Below are 13395 nucleotides of genomic sequence, written 5' to 3' on the forward strand. Positions count from 1 at the left end.
CATACGGGTCTCTCTCCCACTTGGATGTGAGCTCCTAAGATCGGGAACCACATCTGTGTCACTCACACGTGCCCACATGCCCCTGCGAATGACAAGTGCCATCTGCCATACCAGTAAACAAAGGATGTTGCAGCCATCAAGCCATCACATTACAGCCACCCCGACGGTGAGCCCTGAGGGAACTCAGGATGGAAACAGGATGCCCACCACCAAGCCCTCAGCTGCTGCAGCCTCCTCCAACCCTACACCCTGAGAGGACTCAGGATGGGAAAACTGGGCCAGAATCTTGGACACAGGATACTGGCCCCAGATAGCTGAGGTGCATAACAAAGGGATGATTTCTGTGAGCGCAGACTCTTGCATCTTCCCATACATAGAAAAGCGCTAAATTCCTTAACTTTGAGATATCTGGTTTTCTTTAATTAACAGTAATCTTCTGATGTTCCGACTACCAGTTTTTGTTGCAAAAACTCCTCAATATCCTGGCTCCCCCCTTACCTCTTCGGAACAGTCCCTCAGAACCATCTGAGAGGCTGTGTCCCGGGCTGAAGTCCTCAGAATGTCCACTGAATAAAACCTAACTCCCAACTTCTAGGTTGTGCATTTTTTTCAGTCGACACCTCGACACACAGACATCGAGCCCACACCTGTTCTACGGGCCCGGCCTCCACATGCCCTCCGTTCCGTCCTCAACAGAGGGATGGCGGCACTGCTGAAGGTCCAGTCTGATGGCTTCTCTGCCTCCCACCGCCTGCCCACACTCGCACCAGAAGCCAACCTTCTCTGCATATGCATGTAGGAGTCAGGGGGTCTGCCCTCCCGCTCCTCTGCGGCTCCCCACCCGCTTTGCACCCCCGATCAGAGCTTCCCATGTGCCGTGCTCTCTCAGCCTCTGTGCCATCCCCACACTACTCTGCCTGCCTGGGATTCAGCGCCTACAGGACCACCTGCTTGTCTTCCAAGAGACTGCTCCTTGGTCATTTCCTCTAAGAAACCTTTCCGCCTGTCCCAGGACCCACGCACCTGGGCCTCTCCCCTGGGCCCCCTGCACACACCCTCACCTTGTCTGGCTATCTGACTCCCTTGCCGGGCTGTGGTATCCTTGAGGACAAGGACCAGTTATGATTCTATCCCTGAGAAGATGTGCAATAAACATTTCCAGAAGGACCAAACCTCCAGATTGTGACCGCTCTGCTCCGCTCCTTAGACTTTGAAAGTTACAGCGGTGAGACCCCTTATGGATCCCGCGTAAGTCTGTGCCGCGACGAACGCACACCCGGCCCTTGGGGGACTGAAGACAAACGAGTGGCATCAAAACTGCCCTTTCTTGGCTCAGAACGTCTGTGGGCGTTTCTGAAGCGGAATCAACTGGCTAGCTTCCAGAAGCCTGGACCTACAAAAGACTGAGGGAAACATCTGTCACCACTGTATCGTTCGTTCCCTTCTCTGGCAGCCGCAGGAGAGCAGAAGCTTCTAGTGTTTGCTCATGAAAAGAGGTCACTACTGGGAGAAGTTCCTGGAAGGCCTTCTGACAAGCCTGCAAGTGCCCCAGATCTGCTCTGGCTGATTTCTGCTGGCCGTGGCAGCCCTGGGATCCGAGACGCTGTCCTCCTGTCCCAGGGTCAGAGGGGCTGGGAGGCTGTGTGTCATCACACCTGCCCTTGACAGTCTCTCCAGGGCCATGAACCTGACACGGCCTCCCCCGCGTGCCTCCCTCTGGTGCCTGGCTTTGCACAGACTCCTGGGAGCTGAACCCCCTTTCAGGTCACGCCTACAGTTTCTGCAGCGCCCACACGCATCTCTGTGGCCAGAGCCCTCCCTGGGTCCTGGACACTACTGCTTCCTCAGGGCATCCCTGAGACTGGCTGTCAGTGAGAAACAGGGAAGGTGAGGGAGGGGTGTTGATGGTCTGAGGAAAGAGAGGAGCTCGCTTTACTCCTGGAAGTCTGGGGGTGGTGTCACTGGGGAGACCACAGGCTTGAGGCTGAAAACCCAGGACAGCTGGGCTTGAGAGGCTTTCACATCCACACTCTAATTCCTGACAACAGTGCCCCATCACAGGAAGCCCTGATCATTCCAGAATGCCCTGTGCAGCCAACAGACCTGCAAGCTGATTTCTGCAAGGTGTAATACCTGCATGACCCTGCAGGGGTTGGCCACTCCGTGTAAGACCCACCCCTGCAGTTTAAACAGGCCACCATGAGGCGGCCGATGAACGGAGCAGGGGCTGCATCGGACCCCGCGGAGAATATCACGATAGGGTTCCTGGCATATTTATGGCGTTTCACAGCCCTTAGGGCACTTGCACGTACGGGGTCTCATACGATCACACGACAACCTTTTGTGCTGGGCGGTGCATGTGTCATCACCCTCCGTTTACAAACGAGCATCTGAGGTTCCCGGAGCTTAAAAGACTTGCCCATGGAGCCTCCCCTCCCTTGCAAGTGGCATCGGACTAGGACTCAAACTTCAGGCCCTGGGGCCTGAAGCCAGTCACTCGCCAGTTGCACGTGGTACGGTGAGTCCTGCTTCCTACTTGCTTGGGCAGATCGGCAACCTTTTAAAAACCGTGCAGCTGAGACTCAACAACTCCAGGGCCTTTACAGTCCAAGCCCAGCCCGTGGGTCAGCAGAACTAGCATCTCCTGGAAGCTCGTTAGGAAAGCGGAACCTTGGGTCCACACAGACCTACGGCATCATCGTCGGCTCTGCAACAAGATCTCAGAGACGCCTAGGGTTTGAGGAGCTCTGTGTGAGGCACCATGTGCTTTCCTCCTTGTGCCTTGGCTGACTCTTCTAGCTTCACGTTGGGGAAGTAGCCTCGGCGGGGAGGGCTCAGAGAAAAGAAACTTCTACCTGATTGCTTCTTGAAAACCACAAGAAAAGCTGGCTTATTGGGCCAGCTTCCCTCTCTGAAAACGGTCTCTACCTTTTCCCTTTTCTCCCCAGCTCCCTGCTGCAACACTTTCACCCAAAGACGTATCTCCTCAGTTGACTCTCCATCTTCTCCATTCATTTTGATACAAGCACAAACATGGAAGATGTGATTTCAGTTTGCCTTGACTTCTGGGACTCCTAAAATCTGTTTAAAGAACTCCCAATTCCGTAGGGGATTAAGAGGTACAAATTACTGATACCAAGCAGGACCCTGTGGGGCTCCTGGGCACAAAAGCCTTCCTGTGTGCCCCCCATTTGTTTATTACAGGAAATAGGCTTCATTTAGCCTCCAAGACCTTCCCTGAGTTCCAAAGGGCAGGTTCAAACAGAGGCTAATCAGGGAAGGGAGGGGATGCAGAGACAAGGGAGGAACAGTCAACAAACAATAGCGCAGCCTTGGGGCAGGGTCCTGGCTCCCCCTCAAGGGATACACAGAACAGTATCTTTGAGCTGTTTTGCAGACATTGAAACCCTCACCAGGTGGAAGAAGTTAACTGTTTGCTGCCCAGAAGCACGTAGACCCCAGACTGGTTGGAACCAGAAGGCTGATGACGCAAACTCCCGCTTCCCTCACCACCAACCAATCGGAAGAATGTCCACGAGCTGATCACACCCTCTTTGAACCATTGCTATAAAACTCCTCACTACTCTCTCCAGGTCGGGACATACAGTTTTGAGGGCATTAGCCTGCTGTGGCCCCCTCTGCCTGGCAAAGCAATAAAGCTCTTCTTTTCTACTTCACCCAAAATTCTGTCTCTGAGATTCAGTTCGGTGTCGGGGTACAGACGCCTGATTCGGCTTCACTACCAGGTATAAAACAAGCTACAAGGATATATGGTACAATACAGGGAATATAGCCAATGTTTTATAATAACTATAAATGGAGTATACCCTTTAAAAATGGTGGGTCACTATATTGTACACCTGTAACTTACATAATATTGTACATCGACTATACTTCAATTAACACAAAAAAACGCAGCCAAAAAAAAAAAAAGAACTCCCAGTTTGAGTTGTGACACAGTCATGACTTCCTAAGTAAAGTCGTGATGTTAACATTTTTCTCTCCCTTTTTTGAGAAAGAATGTTCCTTCACTCCTCCAGTGGTGTGCATGGCTTAACCGACCTACCCAATAATTGGTTGCTAAATTAGCAGCTCTGTTTAGCCACAGGGAGAATACAGTTTACAATCAGAAAGATTTTTTAAGTGGTGAGCTAAGCTTTATTACAGAAATTGGGTAAGGTTTTAACTGGCTTCTCTAATCAAGTTATGGTTTTGCCCGCTGCCCTCCACTGTTCTCCAGTTGACACGCCAGTCACCATCATTCTCTCATGATTCTTCCCAGATACTTTTTACAGGAAGACAATAAGCTTCCTTATCAAGGAAATCAAGGAAGTCAAGGTGTGATGTCTTTCTATGTTTAATCTGCTTCAATGACCTTTCATTTTTCCCTCCCTTGACCTTTTACCCAACTTCGTTGGTAAAAGAGCTTCGTTCCTCCTGTGTTGTTTTCAGCACAATTGGTTAATGGTGCCAGGCCTGCCCTAAGTGGCCAGCAATGCTAGTCTTGCCCCAAGGTAAGTGTCATGTTGAGGATACATCTTTAGGGCAGTAGAGGGTACTGCTCCTCAGGGGAGGCCCTCTTTGAGCTGCCATGTTTGAAGGAAGCAGGGAAAGACCATTTCATCATCTCCCCTCCAGTAATTCTCCATCAAGAAAGGGCACATAAGCTCACTTTACGAGAGGCAGCATCATAGTATTCTACTCCGTTTAAAGAAAGGCAAACTCCTAATTACAAACTGAATACACTCAGGGCTACTTTACTGTTAAATACATCATTTACTGAATACTTGCTTTTCCCTGTGACTAAAAGCAGGCCATTATTTCTCTCCTGCCTTTGGGACAATCTGGGGCCCTGTCAAAGTTTCTAAACTGATTTGTTTCAGTCTGCTTTTAGCTGCTGTTCAGAGCAATTTCTGGCTGGTCCATGAAGCCACTGGTTTAAGCCAACGCTGGCAATGCCCCAGGCCTGGGCTCCGGTTCCAGGCTCCAGGCTGCCGCACGCTTTGAGAATCCCCTCTGAGTCCCTTCCACCACGGGGACCTGTGACTCTGGTCTTGTGACTCAATGTGAGCTCCATCGGTGCTCCTTCTTCTAGAATGACTGCTCTGAATTACAACTTGGTCTTTTAAAGGAGCCGGTCCAAATTCCCTCTGAGCATTACACCTCCAAGTCTAACTTTACAGTGACAAAATGGTAGAATCTCAGTAAAAATTCTGATCGGAGTGTAACCTCCATTCCCAAACCTCCTTGCTCCTTGGACCCAATGACGTTTTTAGCTAGCTTGCAACTTCTAAGGGTAACTTTTCAGAATGGGGCTGAAGTCTGAAGCAGATGGTAAATGGGATGTGGTGATTGTATGGGGGGGCGGTGTTTGGTGGGGTGGCGGTAAAGTGGGGAAGAAGGCGGTAGTGAAAGAGTAATACAGCCCTCAGCTTTCAAATTTTTTCCCACCTCTGGGGCTGACGAAAGATACATTCCCAGGGCCTATCTGGTCACCTTGGCCAGCATTCTTTCCCTGGGTTTTTTTTTTCTGAGTAGATCTGATTTGGGCCAACAGTGGGTCCTTGACGTAGCCACAGAAGACCTCAGCTTTGGTTGACCATGAGATCCAGGGACTGGCACAGATGAGACCCCCAAGGCCAACACTGACCATCCAACTCCCAAGGAGGCTGGGGGAGCCCTGCTGTACGTTGTGGCAGAGGGCTGGCATCAGGGTTTCTGACCTCTTTTAAAGGGAGGTCATATCAATGAGGAAATACAGTGAGATCATATCAACGAGAAAATACAGTCAACAGAGCTCAAAGAGTACCTTGACTTTGACAGCCCCATGGGTCTGCCAGATATTCAGACCCATGCAACCACATAACCGAAGGAGGAAAAGGCTTCGGTTGGAGAGGAAAGGAGTAATCTTCACCACGAACATTGCCACGTGGGAAGGTAAGTTACAGGAAGCAGTCGAGCCACCTGGCTCCATGGACCTGTCCCCAGCCCAGTCTGAGGAGGGATAAAAGAGCTACAGAGTTTTCCCATTTCTACCCTTTCTGGGGACCTACCACAGCGCACCTCTGGAAGATGCTGCCTTCTCCTGTCTAACATAAAGGAGTTCCTAGCGTTGAGGGGCTCGAGGCAGAGGAAAGGTGTTCACCACTCTGAGGGGAGAGAACGCCAAGCCTGGAACCTCACTAAGACAGCAGGTGACACGGTGACCTCTCACCACGGTGCCCACCGGCCCCTCCCAGTGCCCGCCACTAGGGCAGCCCGGTAGCATCAGCGCTCGGGAGAGCAGCCCAGTGCCGGGCCGGCATCCTGGCATCCCGGAGGCACCTACCTGTATCTCTGCTTCACCGACTGCTTCTCTGCCGACTTGCAGACGTGTCCCGCGTAGTACAACGGGAAGAATAAAAAGTTCCAGTTGGTGGCAAACCACGTCAGGGTGAAGGGAGCATCGAACTTCCTGAAGGTCAGCTTGGCGAGCTGGGTGGCACCGGCCCAGGAGGAGCACACACACAGCACCACTGCCACGCCCCAGAAGATCTTCTTGAGCTGCGCCTGGGAACATCTCCAGCAGCGAGGGCTCGGTCTCCCGCCGGGGTCGGTCCCCACCGGCGCCTGGGCCTCTGCCGGGCCCGGGGGGTCCCGGGGGCGCTCCTCCCCTGGGGGAAGAGAGGGGCACGGTTAACCGGGGCCTCCACACGTTCACCGTGGCCAGGATGAACAGGAGCAAGAGGGCAACCAACTGTCATTGTCATGGCCAGCCACCCGGGGGAGGGGAGGGGGGATGGGGATGGGGGCCTGCAGGCAGCTTCCTGAAACAAAACTTAAAGGCATTTTCAGTGGTTTCTTTATCCTCTAGAATCTTGACCCATGGTCTGGCAGCATCAGAACCATCCCCCAAGCCTGCTGGCAATGCAGAATCTCAGGAACCCTGGCATCAGAATCTTTACTTCAAGAGGTGCTCTCTGGGCCCATCTGGAGAAGTGGAAGCATTTCTCCAGAACACACAGAGTGGCTGAAATAGTTCACCAAGTGTCAGCTCACACGGAGTGATGGGCTACCCGGCCTGAGCAGCGCTAGGGGCTGGGGATTCCCCCCCCCCCCGAGGAGGTCATAGGCCTTGACCTCTAAAAGCTCCCAGGACATTGAGAGAAGCTCCTCCCTGCCTGTTACTTAAGGGCAGGGATGCCAAGAGTCTCATCTTCTTTTGCATGTAGAGCCAAAAAAGATCTGTCTCTCTTATTTCTCTATTTGCTCTTACTGACTTCCAGCTGATGGCCGTCAGTCCCACTTTGAAGCGTTACTTAAAAACCACAGCCTCTGGCAGCTGGTGCTGTGAAAGGCCTCAGACGCTCCATTTAGGAACTGTGTGACTTCTGGAAACCAGGCTACAGGCCACAGCACGGCTGTGCAGCAGCATTCTTCCCACAGACCATGAGAAGGTGGAAAAGGCGTTATTTTCCACTGTTTGGTTTTCATTCATGATTGTGTGCAGGTCAGTCAGCTGGAAATTTAAACAGAGCTGTAACTTGTATAAGGTGTGACCATGGATGGATGTGAATTTCCAGGGGACAGCCTACTTGCCTTTTATATGTTCAGCCAGGCACTTAGCTGAATGAGGGCACACATTATAGGGGTACAGGAGATGGGTACAAAATACACTGGCGTCAAATGTACTCTATGGACTTTGTTTAAACTTAGCAGTAACTTAAATAGCTCTAATACCATGAAACCAAGTTTTGTACATCATACTGTCTGAAATATAATAATTCTCTGAGGCAAAATCCTGATTCAAGGTAGCCTATTATATAGGGGTTAGCTAATCCTATCATTAATTGCCAGGTCTGGCTGTATCTCTTTTTTTTTTTTTGGCCTCACCTCGTGGCTTGTGGGATCTTAGTTCCCCGACCAGGGATCGAACCCGCGCCTTTGGCAGTGAAAGCACTGAGTCCCAACCACCAGACCACCAGGGAATTCCCTGGTTGTATCTCTTTTAGCCAAAGGTCATCCTAAGCCTTCGTGGCTGGTCAAGGAGAGATAATGTCTTTACTGACCCCAAATCCTTGACCCCATCTGTACTGTGCTTCTTTACCTGCTTTATTAATATTTAATCTCCCTCTCTCTCTTTCTTTTCATGTGTGTGTATATCTGAGTCAGAAAGCCCTTGGAAAACCAAATGGCTGACCACCTCTGAACTTCCAACAAGTTGTCTGTTTCTGGCATGGGCTGCAGGGCAGGGAGAAGCAGACGGGGCAAAAGCAAGGCAGATTCCTCCCCTTTTGTTTGATGCCCTCCCACCAGGACATCTTGATTTTGTTCACAGTGAATCCCTACAACTTACGGCAAATTCATTTTCAGACAGAAGCATGCACGTTTCAATTCATACACTGGTTCTCTGACATTTGGGGTGAGCCTCTGCAACCCTTCACTACTGGGATAATTTTCAAGCAGTGTTGCAGGTTGGCAGATTCCTTGACTACCAGCATCAACTATCAGAAAGTCCTACTGAAAAGATAATTACGGAGATGAAAAAAAAGTCCACCTAGAAAGGAAGTGCAGTTTCACGGTACTAACTGGCCATTTAAGAAGGGAGTCTGGAGGAGGTTGAAAAAAATTCAGGCTCACAGCATGTTTTTTCATCTAGTTTTGCATTATGGCAGATTAAGTTTTAAGTTTTAAAACTTAAAGGATGAAGCGAAGACTGATGCTATGCTGCTGTTACAATGAAAGAGAAAAATCATCAAATCATGTAAGATTGTACTGTTAAAATGCTTTTACAGATTTGGATTAAAGAAGTTATTCTCTAACTTTGTAACCTCTCTGGCTAATTTGACCAGGGGAATACTGATAATACACAAACAAAATAAAGACATTTTGTGCTCTATTATTTAAAAATAAGATAGAACGATGTTTCCCAAAGTGTAATGCAGTTAACAGGTATTATAAGAAAAAAAGGATCCCACAATCAGAAAAGTTTGGGAAACACTAGGTAAGTCAGACAGGTTCCTTTGCTGTAGGAGTATTCAGGGCTAATGGATGTGGTGGATTTCCAAAAGGCAGCTAGAGAATGTGTGCTTCCCATATTATCTAAATGTAACACCTGTGATAGGACTGGGGTCCCTTGGAACACACTTTGGGAAACACTGGAATAGACCCATAAAGAATCAGAGGTATCCAAACCTAATTCATTGCAAACTTTCCGTTTCACCACACTGAGTCTCTTATAGTAATAATCACTTAGCAATTTCAATACCCGCTCATCCCTAATAATTCTTTTAAACTAGACCTACTTCATGTAAACTAAAAATATTCTTTATAGAATCTTTAGAAAAGTACTGCATAGCATAAATAAAAAGCAATGAACTGTATACTAATCTAATCTTAGTACCCAGAGATATCGCTGGACATTTTGCTGCACTTTCCCCAGTCTTTTGTATCTTTGCACGACACACACACACTCACACAGCAAAACTGGGATCATACTGTATTTTCGGCCAGCAGTCATTTAACCTGATGCATAAGAGCATGGACTTTATAAATCTCACAGGGCTCTGTATAGTACGACGCATCCTAGGAGCATTTCAATCCGCTAGGAAGTTGCCATGACGTCTCCATCTGCCATGTGCCAAGAACTCTGGGCGGTCAATAAATAAATTTAAAACATGATTACGTCCTGCTCTTCAGGAACTTACAGTCTATCTGGGAGTGACAAAATGGATCTATGAAAGAATTACAGAACAACTACAAATGGAGAGATTTGACTGAAACACAAATTCTGAAGACAGGGCAACCAGTGTGCGCTGTGACCACAGCAGGAAGAGTCGGAGAAAGCAGAAGCTTGGCCTGGGCCTTGCAGCATAGAAAGGCTGAGGAACAAGAGAAGCAAAGTTCAGGGTCAGGAACACACCTGGTCTGCCCCAGGAGCGGTGAGGAAGGTGGTGAGATCTGAAATCCACCGTTTCCTTGCCCCACTGTGACGCTCAATCTTGCTTTGGTCAGACACGCGGTAGGAGAAATTGCCAGGCTGGTGGAAGGGACTTCAGCAAATTCAGATTTTGGAATTTACATTCTCTAGGAAGTAAATATACATTATACATGCCCCAGTGTCCATAACAAACAGATAAAATTAGTTGAAGCATAGGTATAGAATGACATAATGAATTTGGTTAGCAGACGCGTTTATTCTCCGCGATTTGAAACGCAACAAATGCATCCCACCCTACCATTCTCAAGGTCATTTTCAACAAGCTCTCCAACTGATGCTCAGATTTCAGAGAGAAGGAATTACACTGGGGGCGGGGCGGGGGGGGGAATACCCGCTCTCAAAAGCCTCTCATATCTTCCCGTGCAAGAAACTTTGGTTTACTTTCTCTCCCCTCCTAAATTAACAAGTCGAGGGATTCCTCTGTGCTTGGTATCTCTCTTGTATCACCCCTGAAAGAGGCAGTACACAGTGCCTCGAAGAAATCAGTACTGAATGAGCCTCAGGCTGTGTCCTGTCCCAGCTCCTTTGACTATTATCACACAACTAGAAATACTGTTTATGTCACCCTCACTCACTAACATCCCCTCCCCATTAACAACCCCTTTACTTATGATCTTGAACTTTCCACCCTAACCTTGCACTTGAGCCAAGAGTTCTGGGCTCAGTGCAAAGTAGATTATATTCTCTGGCCCAATGGTGGTGCTGACAGATGCAGTCACTGTTGCCTCTAAACGCTTTGTTTACTCCACTTAATTCACTCAGAAGCGCTGGGGGACAGGCAGGCTCTTCCCAGTTCTATTACCAGAGCTGCTTCCACTGAGCATTTTGGAGAAAGGAGTGTGTGTGTGTGTGTGTGTGTGTATAAGGGGAGTGTTCTCCAGTATACAATGTATACTCCACGGCGTGCCAAGATATAACCATACCTGTGCGTGAACTTCCATCCTGAGCTCTGTTCAGAGTCAGGCAATTTACTGAAACCATATATTAGTCCTACCTGCAGAATCACACCTGATACTTCTCTCCTACCAGGAATTTATAAAACATACTCACTCTTCAGTCAAGCAGTACCTAGAGGCAATGTCTGCTCAGTGGAAGGAAACTCTAGGTCCTAATGGGTGAGTTGGAGGTCTGGTTTAGCCACTAACTCATTCTGGGACCCAGGCAAGTCCTCTGTCTCATGAGCTGTCCATTGCTTTCTGCTGAGCAAATGATGAACTGGGGGCTTTTTAAGTTTATTTAGTGAAAGCCATTTCTCCAATGAGAAAGCTAGAACAGTTGGAAAATCACTCACTCTCAACTTCAAGTTCCCATAAAATGGCTCTTGCAAACTTCCAAGAGAACACAAATGTTTCTTTTTTGAGGTCCCCTGAGAATAAGTAGACCCTTGGTGACGCTCTCTGAAGAAGTGTCCAGGAAGTTTTGCACTTAGAAAGTGCAAGAGTCATGTCTTAGGGATGAGGGACCCAGCGCTGGGCTCAAAGACCACCCACTGGCTGGCCTGGTCCCAGCCTCCTGAAAGCAGAGAGATAGCATCGTGTAGACAGCAGGAGAAGACACCTCCCAATGACACCTCCATCAGTAAGATCTATACAGTTAATTTTTCAAAGCTTTTTTGAGGCTTAATTTTCATAACCATAAAATTCACTTGTTTCAGGAGCGCAATTCATGATCCTCAGTAAATCTACAGAATTGTGAAACTATATCACCACCATCCAGTCTTAGAATATTTCCATCACCTCAAAATGGGTCCTCATGCACATCTGTAGTTGCTCCCCATTCTCCCCCTCAACCCCAGCCAACCACAAATCTGCTTGCCATCTCCACAGATTTCCCTCCTTTGTATATTTCATATGAATTTGTAAACTTTCACATCTGACTTCTTTCACTTAGCATAATGTATTTGGGGTTCCTCCGTGGCATACATAGCATGCGTCAGGAGTTCATTCTTTTTACGTCCGGGTAGTAGTCTATAAGAATATTCCATATTTTGTTTTTGTTTTTTTTTTAAACTTATTTATTTATTTTTGGCTGCGTTGGGTCTTCATTGCTGCGCACGGGCTTTCTCTAGTTGCGGCAAGCTGGGGCTACTCTTCGTTGCGGTGCGAGGGCTTCTCATCACGGTGGCTTCTCTTGTTGCGGAGCACGGGCTCTAGGCGTGAGGGCTTCAGTAGTTGTGGCACGTGGGCTCAGTAGTTGTGGCTCGCGGGCTCTAGAGCGCAGGCTCCATAGTTGTGGCGCACGGGCTTCGTTGCTCCGCGGTATGTGGGATCTTCCCGGACCAGGGATCGAACCCGTGTCCCCTGCATTGGCAGGCGGATTCTTAACCACTGCGCCACCAGGGAAGGCCCATATTTTGTTTATCCAGTTATCAGTTGATGGACAGGGGTCTAGTGTCCAGTTTTTTGGCTACTGTGAATAATGCTGCTATGAACTCTCACATATAAGTCTTTGTGTGGATATGTTTTCATTTCTCTTGGGTGGACTAGTTAAATTTTTAGGCCACTCAGCCAACAAACATTTATTGCCACCTACTGTGGGGCAGAAGGCAGACACCCCCTTCCCTAGGAGAGCTGGCTCAACCTGAGTGGAGGGGCTTACAGTGTCCACGTCATAGATGGTTCTGTGTCTCCAAATCCAATCCAAACAAACACAGTTGACGGCTGCTCTGGGAATACAGCCACCACCCTTTTATTTTTCTGGATTGCCCAGGGGAAGAGGGCTTGATGAACAATTTTCCCATTTGTTGATCACTGATGCATATACCCGTTCAAGGCCCAGCCACCCAACTAAATAGCTTTTATAAAATCAGGAGCTTGGAAGAAAGCTTTTGTTTATGGCCATTTGCAAGTGTAATTCATCTCCCAAAAATGCAGTTCGGGTTTTGTTCATCTCATCTACTCATTAAATACTTGCTCAGTGAATTTACGGGTGATTGTTTTTTCTCAGGCAGTGGTTGGGAGGAAAGGGAAGAAAAGGCTGTCACGTGTATCAGGCCACCACGGGCCCTGGGTGTCCCCAAAGCAATCCTGATTTTACATATCCTGACCAATGATGCCCACCTGCAGTTGCCAGATCATTTGTTTGGATTCTCGGACTTTGGGTCAGAAAATGTTCCCACTATTCATACATGCTGAGGCCTCAGCCGTGCTCCTGACTGGCACTTGTCCCTGGGAAAAGATAGAATCCACAGATAATTAAACTTGACTCTGAGTAAGGGAGAAGAAGGAGGGCACAGGGAAGTAAAAGACAAGTGACAGTTATTTTTTAATTTTTTTAGGCCGTGCCACGTGGCTTGCCAGTATCTTAGTTCCCCAACCAGGGAATTGAACCTGGGCCCACAGCAGTGAAAGCACCAAGTATTAACCACTGGATGGCCAGGGAATCCCCCAAGTGCCAGTTAAACACACAGCATATAT

At 48.5% G+C, this 13395-nt stretch overlaps 1 protein-coding gene across 2 annotated transcripts in view; it reads right to left on the reverse strand.

The window, feature by feature from the left end:
• The window catches only part of SLC35F3 (solute carrier family 35 member F3), a 298460-nt gene that overhangs the window by 78290 nt on the left and 206775 nt on the right, over positions 1 to 13395 (reverse strand). For both annotated transcript variants that reach the window (XM_061198571.1, XM_061198581.1), the window contains one exon: positions 6329 to 6653. In XM_061198571.1, the coding sequence (XP_061054554.1) occupies positions 6329 to 6653 (325 nt within the window). The remainder of the gene's footprint in view (positions 1 to 6328; positions 6654 to 13395) is intronic.

Source organism: Eubalaena glacialis, chromosome 1 (genome assembly GCF_028564815.1).
Source record: "Eubalaena glacialis isolate mEubGla1 chromosome 1, mEubGla1.1.hap2.+ XY, whole genome shotgun sequence".
NCBI classification, from domain to species: domain Eukaryota; kingdom Metazoa; phylum Chordata; class Mammalia; order Artiodactyla; family Balaenidae; genus Eubalaena; species Eubalaena glacialis.